The sequence below is a fragment of the Lithobates pipiens genome, unplaced genomic scaffold (genome assembly GCF_037356315.1).
Source record: "Lithobates pipiens isolate NorthernLeopardFrog02 unplaced genomic scaffold, aLitPip1_a1.2 Scaffold_3, whole genome shotgun sequence".
Classification (NCBI taxonomy): Eukaryota; Metazoa; Chordata; class Amphibia; order Anura; family Ranidae; genus Lithobates; species Lithobates pipiens.
The window spans coordinates 154,729,525-154,756,732 of record NW_027507790.1 but is presented as its reverse complement, the minus strand read 5'-3'; the positions used below and the strand labels follow the sequence as shown (position 1 = coordinate 154,756,732).

The 27,208-nt window shown below is 45.1% G+C and overlaps 1 protein-coding gene and 1 long non-coding RNA gene across 2 annotated transcripts in view; one reads left to right on the top strand and one right to left on the bottom strand.

Moving 5' to 3' along the window:
- The first annotated feature begins 1,724 nt into the window (after positions 1 to 1,724).
- The window catches only part of POLR3G (RNA polymerase III subunit G), a 56,519-nt gene continuing 31,035 nt past the window's right edge, over positions 1,725 to 27,208 (top strand). The window contains exons 1-3 of the mRNA XM_077462404.1: positions 1,725 to 1,800; positions 6,589 to 6,707; positions 7,246 to 7,375. Coding sequence (XP_077318530.1) covers positions 6,591 to 6,707; positions 7,246 to 7,375 — 247 coding nt within the window. The 5' untranslated portion in view covers positions 1,725 to 1,800; positions 6,589 to 6,590. The remainder of the gene's footprint in view (positions 1,801 to 6,588; positions 6,708 to 7,245; positions 7,376 to 27,208) is intronic.
- LOC143940726 (uncharacterized) lies at positions 12,327 to 19,419 on the bottom strand. The gene is made up of 2 exons (XR_013263925.1): positions 18,755 to 19,419; positions 12,327 to 13,799 (listed from the first exon to the last, which is right to left on the bottom strand). It is a non-coding gene; the product is annotated as an uncharacterized LOC143940726 (long non-coding RNA).

Below are 27,208 nucleotides of genomic sequence, written 5' to 3'. Positions count from 1 at the left end.
GAAGGTACACAGAACACCCACTAACTGCTTCAGACGCCAACACACTACACAAGGCCGCCGCGCTGGCGGCCTTATATAGTGTGGGGCGTGTACTACACAGCTTGAGCTATGATTGGCCACAGGCATCCTGCCTATGGCCAATCATGGCTCTCCTCGCTGCCGGCGCTGTGATTGGCCAAGCATGCGGGGTCACAGTGTATGCTTGGCCAATCACGAGCCAGCAATGCACTGCGCCATCGCAGTGCATTGTGGGCCGTGAGCGCCACACGAATTTGGCGCGAACGGCCCATAACGTTCGGAAATCCATTCATGTGGATGTTACTTCGACACATACCACCTACCTAAATATTGTTACTGACCAAGTACACCCCTTCATGAACACGGTATTCCCTGATGACAGTGAGCTCTCAGCAGGATACTGTGCTCTGCCACACTGCAAAATATGATTCAAGAATGTTTTGAGGAACACAACAATGGGTTTGAGGCATTGATTTGGCCTTCAAATTCCTGTGTGCAGGATCACATATATATATATATATATATATATATATATATACCTGATACTGTACTTCTGCCTGCAGGGGGTGGGCCGCTTCTGCTTTGATAATTCACAGCAGAAGCCAATCTAAGGGTGCTGGGCACTCGATGACCGAAATTAATGAAGAAATTCGATTTTTTAATTGGATGTGTTTTATAGCAGAAAGTAAAAAAATATAATTTTTTTTCAAAAATTGTCAGTCTTTTTTGGTTTATAGCGCATACAATAAAAAAAAAAAAAACAGTGGTGATCAAATACGACCAAAAGAAATCTCTATTTATAGGAAAAAAAATGACATAAATTTTATTTGGGTACAGTGTCGCAAAACTGCACAATTTTAAGTTAAATTATCGCACTGCCATTTCACAAATAATGGCCTGGTCAAGAAGGGGGATAAATCTTCTGGAGGTCAAATGGTTAAAGTGGAACTAAAGCTGAAGATACTCACCTTCACACTAAAGATCTGTGAGGCTTCTCGTTGGCACTGACATTAGGGTTGCCACCTCATCCCTTTAAAACCAAACACATAATAATTACACAGGTTCTGTGGCTGATTAAGGTGGTAATTAAAGAGGAAGTAAACCCTGGTGGGTTATACTTCCTCTTTATTTCCCTGCAAAGGAAAAGCATAATGGACTACTATGCATTGCATAGTAGCCCATTATGTGTCACTTACCTGACACAGGAGCCAGCGATGTCACCGCTGTCCCCTCTTCCACGGAGCCTCCATCTTCTTTCCGGGTATCGCTGCTCCGGCGTTGTGAGTGGCCGGAGCAGCGATGACGTCACTCCGGCGCATGCGCTCGGGAGCCGTATGTGACGGCATGTTTGCAAACGCCGTAGACAGAGGTGCCCGTTTTTTGGAAAATATCTCCTTAACCATGTAGGTTAAGGAGATATTTCTTGGACCTACAGGTAAGCCTTAATCTAGACTTACCTGTAGGTCAAAGTGGTTTGTAAGGGTTTACAGCCACTTTAAAGGAGATTGCCAACAGCCAGGTAAGCTTCTTTAATTTGTAGAAGAGTTGTAGCATTTATCTTCTGCGATAAATAGCCTGCACGCTCACAGTTTTTATTTTTATTTTTTTACTCTTTAGTTCCGCTTTAAAAACAAACTGATAGAGGGGGGAATGACGTTCCTCTTTAAAAGTATACTGACATGCTCAGAGGGGCTCACCTGTTGGTAATGAAAGCCTGTGATTCTCTGCAAGGCTCAGTATTTGTTTGGTAGAGAAGACACAGGACGCCCACCCAGTGTGGTAGTAAGTGTTGTGTGAATGTAATAATTTATGAATATATAGCACTGTGTATTATAACTCTTGTGTCTGTTACTTTATGAATATTTATATTGCTGCAAAAACGAAATATACTAAACCATCATTGCCCATTTTGTTGTACATTTTGGGAAAAGTAAAGTTCCTTTAGGCCGGGTTCACACATGCTGCAGCCACAGCTCACGGGAGGGGGTCCGGTGCTTCCTGTTCATCTCTTCTGGTGCGAATCGGGTCTGAAATTGTACCTGCATCGGAACCAAAGATGCACAGGACCCTTTCCAAATCCAGACCGTAGCCGCCCCAATAGCGGCGTTTTGCCGGCGGCATTACAGCGCTGCCCCATTGATTTCAATGGGGAGCAGCGGTGGAGGAGCGGTAAACACACCGCTCTTTCACCGCTCCAAAGAAGCTGCTGGCAGGACTTTTTTCTGATGTCCTGTCAGCGCACAGCTGTAGTGTGAAAGCCTTCTGGGCTTTCACACTACACACAATGGTGCAGCTTTTTTAGGGCGGATTGCAGGCACTATTTCTAACGCTATAGCGCCTGCAAAACGCCCTGGTGTGAAAGGGGTCTAATAGCAGCTTGGAAGTACAATAGAATAATATGGCTATTACTGAGCACTGTTGCGACTGGATGAAGGTCTATAATGTTTCAAGTATTTCAGTTATTGGCAGGCTTTATTGGTTGAACTAGGTGGACTTGGGTGTTTTTTTATTTTTATTTTTTCAACCTATGTTAAGTATTTTTATAATTCCCCGATATAGAATGGAACAATTCACCAGGAAGTAAATTGTCGGCTGAACAGTGGCTGCATTCCATCAGATGCAACTACAAGTTGGTCATTCTAATGTGTTCCAGCTGTCTGAATACAATAGCCATCAGGGAAGATGCCTCTTTCATGCTGTTTAGTAGGGATGAGCTTCGAGTTCGAGTCGAACTTATGTTCCACTCGAACATTGCCTGTTCGACGAACAGTGAACAATTTGGGGTGTTCGCGGCAAATTCGAAAAGGCGGGAACACCCTGTACAAGTCTATGGGAGAAATCTAAAGTGCTAATTTTAAAGGCTAATGTGCAAGTTATTGTCCTAAAAAGTGTTTGGGGACCTGGGCCCTCCTCCCAATGTTGAGGGCATGTGGCCTGGTACGGTTCAGGAGGGGTTGGGCGCTCTCTCGTCCCCCCCCCCCACTCTTTTCCTGCGGCCTGCCAGGTTGCATGCTCGGATAAAGGGTCTGGTATGGATATTTAGGGGGAACCCCATGGTAATTTTCTTTTTTAATTTGCCGTGGGGTTCCCCTGAATATACATACCAGACCTGAAGGGCCTGGTAATTGAATTTGGGGGAACCCCCACGCTTTTTTTTTTTTTTTTTTTTAAATCAATGACTTTCAATGAGTGTTCTCTGTATTACGGAGCCGACAATTCATTATAGCCGCGAGTGATTATAAATGACTTTTTTTTTCCTGCAGAAATGACACTTTGTGCAGGGACAGTTCTAAGCACGGGAAACATGCGCCCCTTCACAGGCATACTATAGACACCCCCCAGGTACGAAATTTAAAGGAATATTACACTTTTATTGTTTCACTTTAATCATTATTAAAATCACTGCTCCCGAAAAAACTGTAGTTTTTAAAACTTGTTTTTGCATTGATCCATGTCCACTGGGGCAGGACCCAGGTCCCCAAACACTTTCTTGCATATTAGCCTTTAAAATTAGCACTTTAGATTTTGAACATTCGAGTCCCATAGACTTTAATAGGGTTCTAAAGTTCACACGAAGTTTAGGTCTGTTCACAGGTTCTGGTGCGAACCGAACAGGGGGCTGTTCGGCTCATCCTTACTGTTTAGCATGGTTGGGGGAATTCATAGATTTCTCTTGCTCAGTCTTAGAGTCTTAAGCCCCGGGCCGAATGCCGGGAAACAGCAGCCAGTTCAAAAAAAAAACGTCCGACATCGTGTATGTCGGTCTGTTGGACGTGTTGTTGGAAAACCAGCGACCGCCTCCTGATCAGAGCTGTCTCTCAGCCAACATCAGGAAGCGCTAATCGGTGTTCTGGAGGGGAGGCCATCCCCCTTTCTGAACACAACAGCTCAGCAGGGGACATCATTGAAATAACCTTGCCTGGTTAGTACACTGCCTCTGACCGAAGCTGACCGTTGCACAAAAAAAAACAAATAGTGTGTACTACCCAGCATTAAGCAGGCCAAATATGATTCATTCATTTCCTTCCTTCAATTAGCAGGTTGAGGTGGATGGTAGAATCCTTCCCATGGAGTTATTGTATTCTGCCAGCGCGTAGGTATCACCATCAGAATATATTAATTGGCAGCACTGGCTATAGCTGCCAGCATTGATTGAATGAAAAATTTCCAACAGGCTGGTTAAATGGAGGTCAATTGAGAGACTGTTCAACTGGACAAATTTAGATCCATCTTTGCCAAATTTACAGGGGTTGTAAAGGCAAACTGCCTGTTTACTTTTCAAGGGAAGTACTTTGCATGCTCTTTGTTTAGTGAATCATGTGAAGCTCCATTGACTCTTAAATCATCCAATCATGTCAAAAAAAGCTGTGTATATTATTTTTTTTTTATTTTTTTAACTTTTCTTGTACATGATTGGGTGTTCATTGCAAAGTGAAATTTCACCACATTTACTAAACTCTGGGGATAATTACCTTGCAAAATGCAACTTGTATGCAACTATGGCAACCTAGAGGCATTTTGTACACAAGGGGTAATGAATTAAAACTCAAGGACATCTGGTTTCTAAAATTTTGTTCCAGCCGGGATCCGATTCTCTCTTTAATAAAACAAATGTAGGCCAATCACTAGTTCTATTCCCAAATGAGTGCAAGCAGCCAGGCACATAGTAGCTTCCCAGTCTCTCTACACAAGAACCAGGCTGAAAGTGTTGAGATATATATATATCATTTATTGCTTCAAGAACTTGAATAGGTTATATGGTGAGCCTTGGAATACTCCAAACCTAGTGAAACCTTTAAGGCTACTTTCATACTGAGGCACTTTACAGGTGGTACAGCGCTAAAAATAGCACCTGTAAAGAGCCTCTCCTCTCGCTCCAGTGTGAAAGCCCGAGTGTTTTCACACTGGAGCGGTTCGCTTGCAGGACGGTTAAAAAAAGTCCAGCAAGCAGCATCTTTCAGCGCTGTAGGAGCGGTGTATACACTGTTCCGAAAGCGCCCCTGACCATTGAAATCAATGGGGCAGCACTGCTGCAGCAGTGATTTGTGGGCGGTTTTAAAAGCACCCCGCTAGCGTGTAGCGGCCGAATAGTGCCGTTAAAATGACTGCAAAGAGCTGCTAAAACTGCCAATGCCCGACCGCCCCAGTGTGGAAGTAGCCTAACGGAGGTCACTCTCTGGTAGTAGCTAACCTCTTCAGGGTAGGTGTTGTTCATAAGAGGATATGGTCACACAGTTTAGGGCAGTGGTTCTCAACCTCAGTCCTCAAGTACCCCTAACGGGCCATGTTTTGGTAACTTCCCTTAGATAAAATAGCTCTTATCAATACCATGTTATTGATATTGATTTAAAGCAACTGCGTAAAGGAAAACCTGAAAATGTGACCATTGGGGGTACTTGAGGACTGAAGTTGAGAACAACTTATTTAGGGGACCCCCCAATCTGGAAGCAGCCCTGAGCTAGCAACTCTGGAACAGTCTCTCAAAAGGGGGGGGGGGGGGGTAAAGCAGCTACAGTCTCTCTATGATCTGTCAGGCCTGTACTCGCTGTGTCCCTGTGTACACAGAAGCCTCCTTCCAGTACCAGACCCTGTAGCCTCCAGGCCAAATCTTCGACAGACTTTCTCCACTGTTATAAGCAACTTCAGCAATAGGACCCACCCAGCTCTCCCTGGGCTTGGACCTTGACAAACCTCCTTGAGTGTTCAGGTAAGCTTCCCGGGAAGGCAGACAGCCACACCAAGCTAGGTCTCTTTCCACCAGGACAAGAACCCTGCTGTTCTAGGTCCCAGACTATTTATGCATACCTCAGCCCCTGCTGGTCCTCTCTTGACTAAGGATTGGCTGAGGCTGCATAAATATTCAGCCCAGGGTCTGCCTCTTCCAAACCACAATGTTCCAGAACCTACCAGAATACAGGAGAAAGTAGTTGAACCTGCAACCAGCAAGACCCAGAACAGCCAAAATCAATCAAATCCTGCTCCACTGGCTACAGAGGAGTCAACATTATTTACAGCCTAACTAGGAGGGTGCTACATAAATAATCCTTGTAATATTTTTATCCATAGGGGATTACTCTTTCTTTTTTTACACCAACCTGCAGCACAGCAAGGATTTTCTGGGCCTGACCGTTTTATATCAAGGGTGCAGAGGCACCTAATTTTGATTTGGATAGAAGTGAAGGCTCCGTGTATAGACTGGGTTTTGGATCCAACAAGGCTGTGCATGGATGTTGAGATCAATTCGGGAACTAGCACAGACACTTGCAGGTGCATGCATTTGAACACTGTTTCCTTGGAAGCCTTTTGGGCCAGGTCGGATGTACCTTAAAGCACACGCCTCAACCCAAATGATTTGTACAATGCTTCCTGTTTATTTTAATGGCGGAGCTAATTAAGTGTATATATGTGTATTGTACATAATGTCAACATTACTTTTTGCATTAATGGCCATCACACATTCAATGCTGCAGACTTCTATCCAGATTTTTTTTTTTATTAACAATATGTATATTTAATCCAATGAAAGGAAACCTTTGTTAACTATAAATGACTGTTTTGTTTTTCCAATAGAAATGGCAGGTAAAGGAAGGGGAAGAGGGGCTTCCTTCACATTTGACCTTCAAGCCATTGGTTTCTCGAGGGGTGAAGCTCTTCCTGAGACTCAAGCACAGCCTTTGCCCATATTCCCCGTAAGTCTGTTTTAGTAAACCTTATAGGGCATTTGTATTTGTAGATAACTGTATGGACTTCATGGAGGAGCAAATGTAGCTGAGAGGAGGGTGTATGGCTATATATTGTAACATAATAACCAGTTCTGATATTTAATGGTGTCTTTGTAATATTTTTCTATCCATATTTTCTAACCGTATATGGGCAAGTTAGAATGGATCAGCTTGGGTTTTATCTGCTGGGAGAAAACAATGGACCGGCAGGTTGGATTCCCGCATCAACACTGTCTGTGCTGATGGGGTAATTGAGTGAATTTCTTCCCTATGGTTGCAGGAAAGAAATTTGCTCTGTGTATGACTGGAACACAGATGGGCCTTTTTTTCCTATAGCTGTAATAGCGGTTATCTTGCTGTGTCTACTTTCAGATATATACAGATTCACTTGTATGTAACTCTGCATTGGCTTCTTAACTTTCTTTCAATTTGAACTGCTATATTTTTATTTGGTCAGTGCTGTGTTGTCTGTGCTAAATTGTGCTTCCTATTCTTTTTTTTCCAGAATATAGATTACAAAGCTGCTCCTCTAATAGAAGGAGAAGATCAGGATTATTTATTAGCATTAAAACAAGAACTAAGAGGAAACCTGAAAAAAATGCCGTATTATATAAGACAAGGAGTCATGAAACAAAGTATGGTATTTCCTTTTGTTTTTTGTTTTGTTTTTATATTAAAGGCTAAATTCACCTTTTTTCCCTAAATTCCAACTATGTACCAATTTACCATTATTGTACCTCTGTTGCGGAAAAGAAAAAGCTGTTTCTATATTCTAGGGCAGACCATACCTTAGCCTCCAGTGTTTCCTATAGAAAATCATACATAGCTTCTGCTACCCAACCCTTAGGACATGGAAACTGTTAGAAGGAAGTACTTCAGCCGCTGACCTCATTAACCACTTGCAGACCGGACCATTTTGCTGGTCAAAGACCAGACCACTTTTTGCGATTCGGCACTGCGTCGCTTTAACTGACAGTTGCGCGGTCATGCGAGGTGGCTCCCAAACAAAATTGACGTCCTTTTTTTCCCACAAATAGAGCTTTCTTTTGGTGGTATTTGATCACCCCTGCGGTTTTTATTTTTTGCGCTATAAACAAAAATAGAGTGACAATTTTGAAAAAAAAAACGCATTATTTTTTACTTTTTGTTATAATAAATATCCCCCAAAAATATATAAAAAAAACATTTTTTTTTCCCTCAGTTTAGGCCGATACGTATTCTTCTACATATTTTTGGTAAAAAAAATCGCAATAAGCGATTATTGATTGGTTTGCGCAAAAGTTATAGCGTTTACAAAATAGGGATAGTTTTATAGCATTTTTATTAATAATTTTTTATTATTTTATTTTTTTACTAGTAATGGCGGCGATCAGCGATTTTTATTGTGACTGCGACATTGTGGGGGACCCATCGGACATTTTTGACACATTTTTGGGACCATTGTCATTTATACAGTAATCACTGCTATATAAATGCAGTGATTCCTGTGTAAATGACACTGGCAGTGAAAGGGTTAACCAGTGGGTGGCAGTGTAGGGGTTAAGTGTTCCTAGGGGCGTGTTACTAACTGTGGGGGGGTTGGGCTTTCATTTAGTGCACACTGATCTCTGCTCCAATCACATGGAGCAAAGATCAGCGTCACTAGTTGCTAGGCAGAATGGAGAAATGTTGTTTACACAGCATTTCCTCCATTCGGCCGCTCCGTGAGACGATCGCGGGGATGCCCGCGGCGATCGAGTCCGCGGGTCCCGCGACCGGACTCACGGGGGTCCCGACCAGCGCGGGAGCGCGCCGCCGGCGGCGTGCTCCCGATGGCAGGGCGGCATTGAATATTGGACGTACCTGTACGCCAATATGCCTGCCCGTGCCATTCTGTCGACGTACATCGTCGTGTGCTGGTCGGGAAGTGGTTAAGGCGCACCCTACACATATCCTCCCCCTCCAGGAGATTGTTCCAGCGCACCTCTTTAGTTACATGCAGCCATTATCAGTTAGCACCATTCTCACTGCATGCACAGCCAGTGTCCTCCTGCTGATCAATCATTTATTTTTATGTACCTTACCTTCATCTTGCATAGATTGTTTATTTGTCAGAGTGTGCAGGAGCTGAGCAATCACATAATGGCCTATGTGTAGCAGAGCTGTAGTATTGAAAACAGGGGAAGTGTATCCCTGGAAAAGTGAAAAGCTCACCGAACACTAAACAACCTGATTGTACAATCTTATTTAGATTTACCATCAACTATGTAGTGCTAGGGCCTGACTGACTGGATACACAGCAATTTGGAATAGATAGGTATGTCCTCCTATTGCATAGTTTTGGCAAATCTAAAGGAGATCCTACAGTGATTGTACAATCAGATTTTATAGTGTATGTCCACCTTTTTGTACACCTAAAATTAGTTGGACTTGAACTGGTAACCGCACACCAAACACTGAAGGAAATTTTGTTGGGTGCAAAAACGTGCCAACAAACACTCCAACATGCCCCCTGCTACTGTCACACATAGGGCAGCCCATTTAAATCAATGGGTCACCCTATGCATGTTGTGGGAAAAACAACTCAAAAAATGTGCACTCCCACTACGCTGTGTGAATGGGGCCTAAAAGCGAAATTGGTGTATATACAGCCTTCCCATGAGCTGAAGCTGGATTAAAGTGGTTGTAAACCCCAGTCATTAAATCTGACCACATATATCTGTAGTGTTTGCTTATCTCTCTACAAAGCTTTAAGTCCTGTGTCTTTGCACTGCTCCATTCCTCTGTTATCAGCAGAGTTACTTCTGACATGCTCTCCAACACAGGAGATGACAGCAGCTAAAAATTTGCGTCGGGGAGGGAGCTTAGAGGGAGATTGGCAGGGAGCTTGCCTATTCACAGTACAGCTCTGCATGTTCCTTTGTTTATCTGCCTATGTGGAGTGGGGGTGTGTGCCTTTCCTCCAATCAGCTCTCATACAGTGAATGCCCAGACTTCACACCCACTGAATGCGGAAACCAGATTTGTAATGCGATGTGCACTTTCTAAAGAATGTAGAAAGGGAAAGACAGCAGATATACATACATACCTCTCAACTTTTTTGAGGTGGGAATGAGGGACACCTATTGGCAAAAGTATGTAGACATAGGATGCACTCCGTCAAGCCCCCTTAACTACTTAAGGACCAGAAGGATTTACCCCCTTAATGACCAGGCCATTTTTGCAATACGGCACTATTTCGCTTTAACTGGCAATTGCGCGGTCGTGTGACGTTGCACCCAAACAAAATTGATGTCCATTTTTTCCCCACAATTTTTTATTTTTTTTTGGTGGTATTTGATCACCTCTGTTTTTATTTTTTGCGCTATAATCAAAGACTGATTTTGAAGAAAAGAGCATTTTTTTTACTTTTTTGCTATAATAAATATCCCCAAAAAATGTGAAAAAACAAATTCATTCATCAGTTTAGGCCAATATGTATTTTTCTACATATTTTTGGTAAAAAAAATGCAATAAGCGTGTATTGATTGGTTTGCGCAAAAGTTATAAGTTCTACAAAATAGGGGAAAGATTTATTGTAATTTTTTTTTTTTTTTTTTTTTTAGCGGGACTACGACATTGCTGTGGACAGATCGGACACTTTTTTTTGGGACCCTGTGACCTTATTAGTGATCAGAGCTAAAAATAGCCACTGATCACTGTATAAATGATACTGGCAGGGAAGGAGTTAACACTAGGGGGAGAAAGGGTTAAGGGTGTCCTAGGGTGGTGTTTCTAACTGTGGGGGAGTGGACTGACTGGGAGTAGAGATCGCTGTTCCTGATCACTAGGAACATTCAATCTCACTGTCCTGTCAGAACAGGGATCTGCTTTGTGTATACTGGCAGATCCCCGGTCTGTCTCTCTGAGGAGCGATCATGGGTGGCCGCCGGACCTGTGCATCGGCTCCCCCACGTGCGTGGGTACACAGTGACGAAACGACATAAGGGTACATCGTTTTGCGCAATAGGGCCGCCATGCCGCAGTATATATGCAGTTGGCGGTCCCTTAAGTAGTTAAAGGAGAATTCTACAAAATAAATGATTAGTTAAACCCATAAGTGTTTTTTCTCCCCTCACCTTTCAGGACAGCACCTTGGAGAGAGCGTAGCTCCACCCTTCACTACATAATTGATGGTAGCTCTAAAGGAGGTTGTACAATCGGCTTGTACAATGTATGGCTGCCTTAAAGGTAGGAGTAGGAAAGTGAGTGAGAGAAAAAAAAAAGGTTTAATAAGGGAGGTGTGGTCCACAGAAGTAAAACACACCCCAATCTGTGATTCAGTAAGGCAGTACATAATGGGATATGAAGTTTCCTGGATGGTCACATGATGCCACGGGAAATAATGGGCTCAAAATGCTTTTTTTTCTTTTTTTCTTTTCTTTGAACCGAGCGGTACAGATCCAAAGCTTCCATGGATGAGGTAAGTGAGAGATAAGCACATTGGGATGGCAAGAGCAGAAAATACATTTTGACGAGTGAAATTTTGCCTGAAAAGGTGAATTTAGCCTTTAAAGTGGTTGTATACCCACATTTTTAACTTTTACCTACAGGAAAGCCTATAATAAGGCTTACCTGGAGATAAAAAAAATATCTCCTAAACCTGTACGGTTTAGGAGATATTCCCCTCGGTATGCGCCGCTGACTGCAGCGGCGCATGCGCACAAGGGGTTTCTCGCCGTCAAAATCAGTCAGCGGCCGGACTGAAATCTCCCGCGCGCATGCGCGGGAGTGACGATATCGCGGCTCCGGCCACTCACAGCGCCGGAGCCTCGATACCCGGAAGAAACGCCGAGGGAGCATGTCAGCTCCCTCGGCGTGGATCGGGCCAGATGTCGGGCCCTCGTTCTAAGGTAAGTATTTCATAATGAGCTAGTATGCGGTGCATACTAGCTCATTATGCCTTTTGCTTTGTAGGTTTAAAAAAAAAAAAAAAAAAAAAAAAAAATGTGGGGGTTTACTACCGCTTTAAGGTAAGGAGTAAAAAATGTTGCCGGGAAAATGAGAGCTGGCAGAGCTCTAGGCTCTTTTTAAAGCCCAAGTTTGTTTTCATTTTCACTAATAAGCACAAGGGACAATACTTGCATTCAATTATTAGTGACCCTTGATCATCTGGTCCTGTGGGGGTTAATATGATCAGCTGGACCTGTCACAGGTACATGTGAAGAGTGCTAATTATGTCTATCCTTTCTGCCCTCCTCCATTCATAGAAGCTGTACTATAGCTTTTATTCATGAAAATTGCTCTATGAATAGAGGAGGTGGACTTTTCATTCATCTACCGATTCTTCCTTTTTATAGAGAGCCTTCCTTTGATGCAAGCTATAATACAACTTCTATGGATGGAGGAGGCGGGCAAAAAGGGGCAAACATAGTCCGCAATCTTAAAGAGTGTCTTTGACAGGTCCAGCCGATCATGCACCAGAAGAATACAGCTGTGGGGGGGGCCATTTAAACTATATTATATATGTTAGGTAGCCCGACTTTTCCTTGTGGCCTAGGCTCTTGGAGATGGCTTAATGGAGGACCTCGCCGGCGGGTAACTCATAACTCATACAGACACGATTGGTATGCTGAAATGGTTACAATCTTTAATTCTGGTTTTGCCGTTTTTATACTATTTTTACAAGACTCTGCCCCAATTTTTGGGGACCAATCAAAATTATACACATTAGCTCACATTATTCATTAGCTCATTATTCTGTAATGTCTTGTGACCTTAACCTTAACCTCTGTATTTCAAAGCTTATCCCAGTTCAATATTTCCTTACTTTTTGTCACCGTCTGCTGATCAGCCACAACTTCCTAAAAACCAAATCTAGCCTCAGTAACAGTGTACAGAGAGGAAAACCACAAACAGATGCGTCCTGAAACAAAGACATTTTTACAGAAATAGATAGACATAATCATGAGATAATTCAGTATTAAGCAATACTATCATGAGATAGATTTTCTAAATTGTATCAAGTTAAAGTTTTTCTAAATTACTTAAGCAGATTAGCAATCCTGTATTGATATAAGCAATATATCTCCAGGGTAAAAGCAATAATCAGAATCAACAATCAATAACGCAATGTATTATGGAATCTCCTTACAATCCTCCCTTTGACCATTCGATATTATCGAAATGGTCATTCTCTACCCATTTCGTTAGGCCTCATGGATTCATATCCTCCGGCCTCATGTTCCTGACTTTCGTACCATACAGTGGGATCTCTGGAAATGGAAGTCAGCTTCATGGTTTCGGAACGTGCTTCGCTACCCTTCCTGCAGAGGCATTTGAGTAACATAAAGCATGCATACAAGAACAATAGGGGGTGTTCCATTCAGGAAAGGAGTGATGTTTAAGGGAATGGCCATTAATGGGATTCTGGCTGTACTAGGGTGGAGTTTGCTGCATATCCAACATTTCTCAAAACCAGACTTTTGTGCATAACTGTACTTAAACTTCAACAACAACATCCTGTCGGTGAAACCTGAAGGGGGTTCAGTGGGGTGTATACTTCTTTTATATTTTAAACTAGGTGGTGCATTGGCTGTCTGTGCTTTCCCACATATGCCTTCTAGTAGCCCTGAATCTTCTGGATGGTACACACAATTTGCTATTAACCAAACAGGTATGAATACTATCAGAATCAGACATGCCCAGAAGCATAATGTTTTTCCTGACACAAAAGTGGAAATCATTTTTGTCAGGTATTGTGTACAAAGTTCTGCTACTCGTTTCTTCCTGTGGGTGAGGGATTTGTCTCGTTGTTCAGAGAGATTTGCTTTATGCCTTCTTGAACGTCCTTCAAATCTGGTTGCTGTTCCTGGTCAGAGGAGTCCTGGGGTGCTGGAGGCGGGTCTGGGGTCTGGGGTTGCTGTGGACACTTCTTTAGCCGGCTGGCGTGGATCCAGGTGTTTCCTAGATCGGTCAGTACAGCAGTTCTGGAAACCTTCTCTATCTTCCAAGGTCCAGAGTAGATTGGTCCGATCCTCTTTTTGTGGGCCAGTTGCTTGACTAGCACTTGATCTCCTGGGATGAAGGGGTGTGTCGGCTCTGTGGGAAGAGGAGAAAAAGTGACAGAGACATGTTCGTTCATTTCCTGTAGCATACTTACCAGATTTTTCACGTACATTTCCTGTTGGGAATAGATGTTAATGTCAGTGTTTTGATCTAAGTTGTTTGTACAGAAAGACTTTGTGTATATGTTTGTTAGGGCGGTGGTACCTATATGTCCTGGACCATGGAGATAGGAAAGTATGAGAACACTGCTTGCTTCTGGTATGCCCAATATCTTCCCCTCTTTTGACCAAAGACCTTCTTGGTCCTTGGTCAAACCATTCTTGACCCAAAAAGAAACATCCTCCTCTGTAGCTAATCCCTGTATTTGTGCCACAATGGTTTTAAAGTTGGGTGATGTAAAATGTTCTTTGAAGAACATTGTTGTGGGGGCTGGCTGACCAATGTATTGGGCAGCGGCCTTTTTTGCTTCCCTGTCTGCCAGCGCGTTTCCTTTGGAAATTCTGCTGTTATTTGATGAATGTGCCTTTACCTTGATGACCGCTATCCGCTTTGGGAGAAGAATCGCCTGCAAGAGTGCTTTAATTTGCGTAGAGTTAGCAATTGGCTTGTTGTCAGCAGTTCTAAATCCTCTATTTGCCCATATTACGCCATAGTCATGCGTGACCCCAAAAGCGTACCTACTATCTGTGTAGATGTTTACCTCCTGATCTGAGAAAAGTATGCAAGCTCTTGTGAGCGCCTCCAATTCTGCTACCTGTGCCGAGGAGGGTGGTAAAGCTTTTGCTTCCAACACCACATCAGGAAGTTGGACAATGGCGTACCCTGTCGGGAATGTTGCATCAGAGGGGCGGGAGCAGCTGCCATCTATGAAAACGTCCTGTACTCCTGGTAGGGGAATGTCAGTGAGATCTGGGCGAGGGCTGGTTATTGCTGCAACCTGTTCAACACAATTGTGTTTCTGATCAGGGTCTCGTGGCAGCCTGAGCAAAGAATGCAAAAGGCGGACAGTGGGATTACTTGGTGGTGCGTGTTTGAGAGTGAGGTTATCAGTATTCAGAAGTGTGATCTCATACCCACTAAGCCTTTGTGTTGTCATATGCTGCGTGTTCATGTTTTGCAGGAGGTGAGTCACTGAATGAGTAGTGTAGAGAGTCAGCTCATGGCCTAATACTGATTTGTTAGCTTCTTGAACTGCCATTGCACAAGCAGCAAGGTTTTGTAAACAAGATGGCATCCCTTGTACTTGGGTAGGCAACTTTTTTGAGAGATAGGAGACTGGTCGGTACCCGGTTCCATGTTGCTGTGTTAAAACTGCAGCAAAGGAATTTCTCGACACCACACAGTATAATTGAAAAGGTTTGCCATATTCTACCAATCCCAGGGCGGGGGCCTGAGTCAGACTTTTTAACAAAGCCTGAAAAGCATGGAGCCTTTCTGTTGTCCAGTCTATTGTCTTTGGGGCGGTGGACAAGGTAGCCTCCCTCAGAATGCCATCATAATATGAACAATCTGGGATCCATTGGCGGCAATATACGATTGCGCCCAAGAATGACAGCAAGGTTGCTTTGTCTCTCGGAGGACTGAGAGCCTGCAGGGCTGCGGCACGTTTGGGGGATACCAGCCTGGTTCCCTCCTTCAGAATGCATCCCAGGTATTCTACCTGACTTTGACACCATTGTATCTTCTTCCGTGATGCTAGGTGGCCTGACCTGGCCAGGTGATGTAACAGAGATGTGGAATCGACCGCACAATCTTCAGCAGATCGACTGCACAGGAGCAAGTCGTCCACATACTATATTAGTACCGACCCGCGCTCAGCAGTCCATGACTTAACTGTCTCATTAAGGACCATGGAGAAGGCTGCCGGACTGTCCACATACCCCTGCGGTAATCTTGACCAGGTCAACTGCTGAGCCTTTTTTCCCCACCCCCATGAGAACGAGAACATGGGCAATACCCCTTCATCGATCGGGATGCTAAAAAATGCATTTGCCAGGTCCACTACTGTGTAGCAAAGGGAATCAGCAGGTATTTTCAAAAAAATGAAAGAAATATCTGCCACCAAAGGTGGCAGAGGTATAACCTGCTTGTTGACGGCCCTTAGGTCCTGTACAAGCCTCCACTCCCCATTCGCCTTTTTCACAGGGTAGATTGGTGTATTCCAGGGGCTTATAATGTGTTTCAGAATCCCTTTTGCTATGTAATCATCAATTAATGGTGTGATGCCTTCAATTTTTTCGAGTGGCAGGGGGTATTGCTTGTGATATTGTACTTTGGCGTCTGGACGCATTTGTGGTGTGTAAGGTGTACAGTTAATAAAACCCACACTCCCTTTGTTTTCTGCCCATATGGCATGTGTTTCTAGAGTGGGTGGTAATGATGCAAAGAGTCCCCTGTAAGTGTGTCTCTTTGGAGCATGTAAATCGCAAAATGGTGAGCTGGCAGTGAGGGAGCCCCCTCTGTCAAATTTAATGGTGATATTCAGTTTTGAGAGTAGGTCCCTCCCCATTAAAGATACTGGACAATCCACAAGGACAGCAAAACTCTGGGTACATAGTTCCTGCCCTTCTGGAGTAGCCACGGGCAATGGTGGAGTGATGGGGTGGGTAATTGATGTCCCATTTATGCCAATAGAGTTTCCCTCAGTACAGTGCGGTGTGTCATATATGGTATCATTCAAACTACTGAATGTAGCCCCTGAATCTAATAATAGACATATCAGGTGTTTGTCTACCCGCAATAGTACCTGCGGAAGACTTTTCCACGATGGATTATAACACACAAGGCTGAGGGACGGGACATTCTCTTGGCATCCCTATTGTGGGGTCCGCCGAGCGGATGGCCACTGCATCGGGATGCGTGGGGGTGGTCTATGAGGCTGAGGCTGGTATTGGGGTTGTGGTGGGTGAGGATACCTGATATCCTGAAGGCGATGTGGGGTGGTGTTTAGATTCCTACCTCTTCCTCTCTGAGCGTTTGTTCTAATTCTGTAGGGACATTGGGACTTCCAGTGTCCCAGTTCCCCACAGTTAAAGCATCCCTGGTCTGGTGGGTAAGCCTGATCTGGGGGATAAGATTGCATTGGTGGATAAGGTTGCATTGTCATTATGTGGGTGGGCGGAGTCTGGGTTGGTGTCAGGGAGGGAAAAATGCCACCCTTCTGCTCAAATACCCCTGATGTTTCTCGTGATCTAGTATCCTTTCGTATGCCTCTAAATCTTCCCTTTTCCTCTGTATCCTTTCTTCCTCTACCTGCTGTCTCTTATTAAATTCTTTCTGTTTCTCCTCCCATTCCTTTTCCCTGGGGCTTAACTTCCTGACTCCTTCCTCTTCCCCCTCTTTCAGGGTCTTTCCATCCCTTTCTTCCTTAGTTATCGCAGAATATTCTCTCATCTCACCTTCCCTTTTATCCAGCTCTCTTTTGTACTCTTCCAGCTCTTCCTCCCTTTTAGACATTTTCCGCTCTATTTCCTCCTTTCTTTCTCTAAGCTCTTTTAACTTCTCTTCTAATTCCCTTTCCATTTTTCTAATCCTCTCTTCTTCCCTACTTTGTATACCTTCTGCCCGGACTTCCTCTTTCCTGCTTCTACTTTCGTTTTCCCATCGTGTAACTTGTGCCTGATCAGCTGCCCCATACACTATGGTGGCCAACACTGCTGAGTCTAAAGATGGATACAGCTGAAGACATGGACCCAATGTTCCATCTTCCTGTTTAACCATCACATAAGGGGGGGGTGGTGGTGCCTCAGGTTGCTGAGATAGGGCGGGTGAGTTTACAGGCTTTACTGTGGGGACTTTAGTTACATACTTTGTTTTATACTTGGCTAAGCATTTATTCCATGTTTTGTAACAATCTTTCATGTACTGGGTGTCTTCCCATTTCCCAGGTGGATAAGAGTGCTTGTGTACCTGACACACCTTGCCCACCTCTTTCCATTCATCCTCTGAACAGGGACCTAGTGGTCCTGGGTCATGTATTCCCAGCTGTTGGCACCGTTCTCTGACCTGTGTCCAAAAAGGTTCTACCTGTGGCCCTGGTAGTGTGTTTTTAACATACTCATAAGGGGATGGGTTGGCCGTGGTCTGGGTTGCTGCAGAATTCCCCATCCAATAACCTTGGTAGGGTGTGTCTAGTACAGGGACACAGATGAAAGCAACCTGTTTGGGCTATAATTTGTTCCCTGACTTGTGAATATGTCCCCTCGTCTGTTATTGCTGTGGGGCTGATATAGCTATGAAGGTTAACCCTCAGTACTCGGTATAGGAAACCCCTCCTCGTGGCAGGATATACTCCCCTTGCACCAAGTCGGTATGAGAACCCAGTTGGTCTAGTAGTTAGCAGGATCCACGTCCTGTCAACACTAAGGAACAGTAAACCAAAGGTGCAACGTGGGCAGGCGGGCGCTATCTCACTACAATCGGGTTCCTGATTTATGTTGTTCATTTAGTGCATATATGTGTAATGCCTTAATAAAAACCCTTCGAATCAATACAGTATTCTACATTCAGTTATCATACATATATATACCATACACTTATCTCTAATTCTCTATACACCCTAAATACTTACGGTGGCACCTAAAAGAAAAACAAGCAAAATCTTATATATATATATACAATGGCCAAATAAAGTTCATTACATCAACATGTCATTATAAGTGCACAATATTTCCCCCAAAAAAAAATTGGGCGTCCACTCAGCCACTCCTTATACTGCGGGCGTATCCTATACTTCCCGAGTTTTAAACACACTTATTATATATACCTCTACCTCTACCTAACATACTCAATACAGTCAGACCAAGCCTAGTCAGACTACTCAAAAAACCCAAAATACCTGCGAGCCCCTCTAACCTTCCAAGGGGCCAGCCTAGCCCGTTGCGAAGGCACAGTTATGTAAGTGGGTGGATATACAAGGTTATTTGAACAAGGTAAGCACCAACACCAGTTACCAAAAAATAGGTAAAAAGGAGCAGAATGTGCCTTACCTGTTCAAACAAACGCAAGACCCCACTTCTGGTACCAAAACTGTTAGGTAGCCCGACTTTTCCTTGTGGCCTAGGCTCTTGGAGATGGCTTAATGGAGGACCTCGCCGGCGGGTAACTCATAACTCATACAGACACGATTGGTATGCTGAAATGGTTACAATCTTTAATTCTGGTTTTGCCGTTTTTATACTATTTTTACAAGACTCTGCCCCAATTTTTGGGGACCAATCAAAATTATACACATTAGCTCACATTATTCATTAGCTCATTATTCTGTAATGTCTTGTGACCTTAACCTTAACCTCTGTATTTCAAAGCTTATCCCAGTTCAATATTTCCTTACTTTTTGTCACCGTCTGCTGATCAGCCACAACTTCCTAAAAACCAAATCTAGCCTCAGTAACAGTGTACAGAGAGGAAAACCACAAACAGATGCGTCCTGAAACAAAGACATTTTTACAGAAATAGATAGACATAATCATGAGATAATTCAGTATTAAGCAATACTATCATGAGATAGATTTTCTAAATTGTATCAAGTTAAAGTTTTTCTAAATTACTTAAGCAGATTAGCAATCCTGTATTGATATAAGCAATATATCTCCAGGGTAAAAGCAATAATCAGAATCAACAATCAATAACGCAATGTATTATGGAATCTCCTTACAATATATATATATATATATATATATAATGTGTGTGTGTGTATATATGTGTTTAAATTTGCAGACAGTACTAAATTGTATATCATTTTTTTTATGTTTACCTGACTATTCTTAGCAGCTCTATGTGTGGAGCTCAGTAGTAGTGATGGCCGAACGGTTCGCCCGGCGGTCGTTTCGCGGCGAATTTCCGACTTTCGCCGTCCGCGGGTTCGAACGCCTTTTTCCGTCGTTCGCCCCGGCGGACTTACGTGTTTAATGTATACAAGAACTTTAACCTTTCGTGACACGTTTATCATGTGTTACAGGACAACCAATTGAGACATGACAGCTCATGGACACTTGGACATTCCCCCTAACCTATAAATACACCCGATCCGGTGGCCATTTTACATTCTTTCTTCTGTCACTGTAGGGAAAGGATCCTGTGTGGAGTAGGGACAGAGAAAACGCTAGCTATTTGGTACACAAAAGTTCTTTTCAGGACTGGTATAGGTGTTAGGTCAGCAGCCTGAGTTTCTTTTGTCAGTTTAGATAAAGGGACAGAGCGCTGTATGCTGCTATTTTAGGGACAGCTCAGCCAGATTAGTCTTTCTTCATCATCATCATCATCATCATCATCATTAGCTGTTACTATCAGGTCCACAAAAGAGCTGTTCCAGCTAATCGTTCCAGCCTACTCTTTTTTGCCAATTTGTATAGGGACAGGCAGGAAGCAGTGTTGTCAGGCAGTGAGGATAATTTTAAAGACTTGCTGTTACTATTAGTTCCACAAAGGTTCTTTTCAGGACTGGTATCAGTGGTACGGTAATAGGCTTGTACACGTATAATATTCTTTCTTCCAAATATAGAAAGAATATTATACTTGACTGCTGCCCTTCTGCTGCAGTCTGCTAATCATTCACAACTCACTTGTTCCACAAAAGTTCTTATAAGGACTGGTAACTTGGTCTGTCTAGGGTGCTACGGTACATAGGCTTGGGTGCGGTACAGTCTGCTGTTCTGTAAGGACCGCTATCGGTCCACAATAGATAGGGTTGCCGTGCACTACTGCTGACCGCTGCCCTATACTGCAGCAGTCCTTCAGCGGTATAGGGACTGACGCACAGTCTGCTAAACACTAATACACAACCTGCTTGGTCCACAAAAGTTCTTATAAGGACTGGTAACTTGGTATAGGGTGCTACGGTACATAGGCCTGAGTGCGTTACAGTCTGCTGTTCTGTAAGGACCGCTATCGGTCCACAATACATAGGGTTGCCGTGCACTACTGCTGACCGCTGCCCTATACTGCAGCAGTCCTTCATTGGTATAGGGACTGACGTACAGTCTGCTAATCACTAACACACAACCTGCTTGGTCCACAAAAGTTCTTATAAGGACTGGTAACTTGGTATAGGGTGCTACGGTACATAGGCCTGAGTGCGTTACAGTCTGCTGTTCTGTAAGGACCGCTATCGGTCCACAATACATAGGGTTGCCGTGCACTACTGCTGACCGCTGCCCTATACTGCAGCAGTCCTTCAGCGGTATAGGGACTGACGCACAGTCTGCTAAACACTAACACACAACCTGCTTGGTCCACAAAAGTTCTTATAAGGACTGGTAACTTGGTATAGGGTGCTACGGTACATAGGCCTGAGTGCGTTACAGTCTGCTGTTCTGTAAGGACCGCTATCGGTCCACAATACATAGGGTTGCCGTGCACTACTGCTGACCGCTGCCCTATACTGCAGCAGTCCTTCATTGGTATAGGGACTGACGTACAGTCTGCTAATCACTAACACACAACCTGCTTGGTCCACAAAAGTTCTTATAAGGACTGGTAACTTGGTATAGGGTGCTACGGTACATAGGCCTGAGTGCGTTACAGTCTGCTGTTCTGTAAGGACCGCTATCGGTCCACAATACATAGGGTTGCCGTGCACTACTGCTGACCGCTGCCCTATACTGCAGCAGTCCTTCATTGGTATAGGGACTGACGTACAGTCTGCTAATCACTAACACACAACCTGCTTGGTCCACAAAAGTTCTTATAAGGACTGGTAACTTGGTATAGGGTGCTACGGTACATAGGCCTGAGTGCGTTACAGTCTGCTGTTCTGTAAGGACCGCTATCGGTCCACAATACATAGGGTTGCCGTGCACTACTGCTGACCGCTGCCCTATACTGCAGCAGTCCTTCAGCGGTATAGGGACTGACGCACAGTCTGCTAAACACTAACACACAACCTGCTTGGTCCACAAAAGTTCTTATAAGGACTGGTAACTTGGTATAGGGTGCTACGGTACATAGGCCTGAGTGCGTTACAGTCTGCTGTTCTGTAAGGACCGCTATCGGTCCACAATACATAGGGTTGCCGTGCACTACTGCTGACCGCTGCCCTATACTGCAGCAGTCCTTCATTGGTATAGGGACTGACGTACAGTCTGCTAATCACTAACACACAACCTGCTTGGTCCACAAAAGTTCTTATAAGGACTGGTAACTTGGTATAGGGTGCTACGGTACATAGGCCTGAGTGCGTTACAGTCTGCTGTTCTGTAAGGACCGCTATCGGTCCACAATACATAGGGTTGCCGTGCACTACTGCTGACCGCTGCCCTATACTGCAGCAGTCCTTCATTGGTATAGGGACTGACGTACAGTCTGCTAATCACTAACACACAACCTGCTTGGTCCACAAAAGTTCTTATAAGGACTGGTAACTTGGTATAGGGTGCTACGGTACATAGGCCTGAGTGCGTTACAGTCTGCTGTTCTGTAAGGACCGCTATCGGTCCACAATACATAGGGTTGCCGTGCACTACTGCTGACCGCTGCCCTATACTGCAGCAGTCCTTCAGCGGTATAGGGACTGACGCACAGTCTGCTAAACACTAACACACAACCTGCTTGGTCCACAAAAGTTCTTATAAGGACTGGTAACTTGGTATAGGGTGCTACGGTACATAGGCCTGAGTGCGTTACAGTCTGCTGTTCTGTAAGGACCGCTATCGGTCCACAATACATAGGGTTGCCGTGCACTACTGCTGACCGCTGCCCTATACTGCAGCAGTCCTTCATTGGTATAGGGACTGACGTACAGTCTGCTAATCACTAACACACAACCTGCTTGGTCCACAAAAGTTCTTATAAGGACTGGTAACTTGGTATAGGGTGCTACGGTACATAGGCCTGAGTGCGTTACAGTCTGCTGTTCTGTAAGGACCGCTATCGGTCCACAATACATAGGGTTGCCGTGCACTACTGCTGACCGCTGCCCTATACTGCAGCAGTCCTTCATTGGTATAGGGACTGACGTACAGTCTGCTAATCACTAACACACAACCTGCTTGGTCCACAAAAGTTCTTATAAGGACTGGTAACTTGGTATAGGGTGCTACGGTACATAGGCCTGAGTGCGTTACAGTCTGCTGTTCTGTAAGGACCGCTATCGGTCCACAATACATAGGGTTGCCGTGCACTACTGCTGACCGCTGCCCTATACTGCAGCAGTCCTTCAGCGGTATAGGGACTGACGCACAGTCTGCTAAACACTAACACACAACCTGCTTGGTCCACAAAAGTTCTTATAAGGACTGGTAACTTGGTATAGGGTGCTACGGTACATAGGCCTGAGTGCGTTACAGTCTGCTGTTCTGTAAGGACCGCTATCGGTCCACAATACATAGGGTTGCCGTGCACTACTGCTGACCGCTGCCCTATACTGCAGCAGTCCTTCATTGGTATAGGGACTGACGTACAGTCTGCTAATCACTAACACACAACCTGCTTGGTCCACAAAAGTTCTTATAAGGACTGGTAACTTGGTATAGGGTGCTACGGTACATAGGCCTGAGTGCGTTACAGTCTGCTGTTCTGTAAGGACCGCTATCGGTCCACAATACATAGGGTTGCCGTGCACTACTGCTGACCGCTGCCCTATACTGCAGCAGTCCTTCAGCGGTATAGGGACTGACGCACAGTCTGCTAAACACTAACACACAACCTGCTTGGTCCACAAAAGTTCTTATAAGGACTGGTAACTTGGTATAGGGTGCTACGGTACATAGGCCTGAGTGCAGTACAGTCTGCTGTTCTGTAAGGACCGCTATCGGTCCACAATACATAGGGTTGCCGTGCACTACTGCTGACCGCTGCCCTATACTGCAGCAGTCCTTCATTGGTATAGGGACTGACGTACAGTCTGCTAATCACTAACACACAACCTGCTTGGTCCACAAAAGTTCTTATAAGGACTGGTAACTTGGTATAGGGTGCTACGGTACATAGGCCTGAGTGCGTTACAGTCTGCTGTTCTGTAAGGACCGCTATCGGTCCACAATACATAGGGTTGCCGTGCACTACTGCTGACCGCTGCCCTATACTGCAGCAGTCCTTCAGCGGTATAGGGACTGACGCACAGTCTGCTAAACACTAACACACAACCTGCTTGGTCCACAAAAGTTCTTATAAGGACTGGTAACTTGGTATAGGGTGCTACGGTACATAGGCCTGAGTGCAGTACAGTCTGCTGTTCTGTAAGGACCGCTATCGGTCCACAATACATAGGGTTGCCGTGCACTACTGCTGACCGCTGCCCTATACTGCAGCAGTCCTTCATTGGTATAGGGACTGACGTACAGTCTGCTAATCACTAACACACAACCTGCTTGGTCCACAAAAGTTCTTATAAGGACTGGTAACTTGGTATAGGGTGCTACGGTACATAGGCCTGAGTGCGTTACAGTCTGCTGTTCTGTAAGGACCGCTATCGGTCCACAATACATAGGGTTGCCGTGCACTACTGCTGACCGCTGCCCTATACTGCAGCAGTCCTTCATTGGTATAGGGACTGACGTACAGTCTGCTAATCACTAACACACAACCTGCTTGGTCCACAAAAGTTCTTATAAGGACTGGTAACTTGGTATAGGGTGCTACGGTACATAGGCCTGAGTGCGTTACAGTCTGCTGTTCTGTAAGGACCGCTATCGGTCCACAATACATAGGGTTGCCGTGCACTACTGCTGACCGCTGCCCTATACTGCAGCAGTCCTTCAGCGGTATAGGGACTGACGCACAGTCTGCTAAACACTAACACACAACCTGCTTGGTCCACAAAAGTTCTTATAAGGACTGGTAACTTGGTATAGGGTGCTACGGTACATAGGCCTGAGTGCAGTACAGTCTGCTGTTCTGTAAGGACCGCTATCGGTCCACAATACATAGGGTTGCCGTGCACTACTGCTGACCGCTGCCCTATACTGCAGCAGTCCTTCATTGGTATAGGGACTGACGTACAGTCTGCTAATCACTAACACACAACCTGCTTGGTCCACAAAAGTTCTTATAAGGACTGGTAACTTGGTATAGGGTGCTACGGTACATAGGCCTGAGTGCGTTACAGTCTGCTGTTCTGTAAGGACCGCTATCGGTCCACAATACATAGGGTTGCCGTGCACTACTGCTGACCGCTGCCCTATACTGCAGCAGTCCTTCATTGGTATAGGGACTGACGTACAGTCTGCTAATCACTAACACACAACCTGCTTGGTCCACAAAAGTTCTTATAAGGACTGGTAACTTGGTATAGGGTGCTACGGTACATAGGCCTGAGTGCGTTACAGTCTGCTGTTCTGTAAGGACCGCTATCGGTCCACAATACATAGGGTTGCCGTGCACTACTGCTGACCGCTGCCCTATACTGCAGCAGTCCTTCATTGGTATAGGGACTGACGTACAGTCTGCTAATCACTAACACACAACCTGCTTGGTCCACAAAAGTTCTTATAAGGACTGGTAACTTGGTATAGGGTGCTACGGTACATAGGCCTGAGTGCGTTACAGTCTGCTGTTCTGTAAGGACCGCTATCGGTCCACAATACATAGGGTTGCCGTGCACTACTGCTGACCGCTGCCCTATACTGCAGCAGTCCTTCATTGGTATAGGGACTGACGTACAGTCTGCTAATCACTAACACACAACCTGCTTGGTCCACAAAAGTTCTTATAAGGACTGGTAACTTGGTATAGGGTGCTACGGTACATAGGCCTGAGTGCGTTACAGTCTGCTGTTCTGTAAGGACCGCTATCGGTCCACAATACATAGGGTTGCCGTGCACTACTGCTGACCGCTGCCCTATACTGCAGCAGTCCTTCATTGGTATAGGGACTGACGTACAGTCTGCTAATCACTAACACACAACCTGCTTGGTCCACAAAAGTTCTTATAAGGACTGGTAACTTGGTATAGGGTGCTACGGTACATAGGCCTGAGTGCGTTACAGTCTGCTGTTCTGTAAGGACCGCTATCGGTCCACAATACATAGGGTTGCCGTGCACTACTGCTGACCGCTGCCCTATACTGCAGCAGTCCTTCATTGGTATAGGGACTGACGTACAGTCTGCTAATCACTAACACACAACCTGCTTGGTCCACAAAAGTTCTTATAAGGACTGGTAACTTGGTATAGGGTGCTACGGTACATAGGCCTGAGTGCAGTACAGTCTGCTGTTCTGTAAGGACCGCTATCGGTCCACAATACATAGGGTTGCCGTGCACTACTGCTGACCGCTGCCCTATACTGCAGCAGTCCTTCATTGGTATAGGGACTGACGTACAGTCTGCTAATCACTAACACACAACCTGCTTGGTCCACAAAAGTTTTTATAAGGACTGGTAACTTGGTATAGGGTGCTACGGTACATAGGCCTGAGTGCAGTACAGTCTGCTGTTCTGTAAGGACCGCTATCGGTCCACAATACATAGGGTTGACGTGCACTACTGCTGACCGCTGCCCTATACTGCAGCAGTCCTTCAGCGGTATAGGGACTAAGAGTTTTGTCACAGGGTGATTTAAAAAATGACAGGCAGAGGAAGAGGCAGGCCCTTCCGCAGGGGTGGTAGGGGTAGGGCAGGAGCAACAGCCTTGAGCCAAAGTGGGAAGTTGCAGAAGGTGCGTTCAATTACTTTAAAGGACGCACCAGACTTGGTTGAGTGGCTCACTCAGCCTTATTCTTCTGCACCCTCCTCATCCTCTCGATCTGCACCCTCTTCTTCACTCTCTGCTATGTGCACCCCCAAAGACACTACCACCAACAACACGACCACCACCACCACCACCACATACCTTCCGCTTGAGTCACTGGAATTATTTTCCGATCCATATCAAGAGGACATTTCTGATGCGCAGCCACTCTTGGTATTGGATCAGGAAGAGGAGGCAGCAACAAGCGCTACTCAGCAGTCTGACGCCAGTACCCAGATCAGCCCAAGGAGGAGGTTGGTCCCCGGTGTTGCTGCCTACTCTACTTATAGCGGTGGGGAAGGTGACGTTGATGATGACGTGTCTAGTGATGTCACGTGGGTGCCCACAAGAGAGGAAGAGGAGGGGAGTTCAGAGGGAGATATGGACCAGCAGATAGGGAGGAGAAGCAGCAATGACTTACATTGCACAGCAGGGACAAAGCAGACTGCAAATGTATCAGGAGCGAGTCATCGACCATGTACGGTCACATCTGGCGCTCCCAGGACACCGGCACATGGCTCCGCAGTGTGGGCTTTTTTTAACGTGTCCGCTGCTGACAATAGCGTTGCCATCTGCAATCTTTGCAGTCAACGCGTTAGTCGCGGTAAGCCCAATAGTCACCTAGGGACGACCGCCTTAAGAAGGCACATGAGCAGCCATCACCGAGCCCAGTGGGAGCAACGGAACACACAAAGCCACACTGCAGGCTCTCACCGTCCAGCCTCGTCTTCTACTTCTCCTTCTCCTCTCTCCTCACAATTGTCCTCCACTCCACCT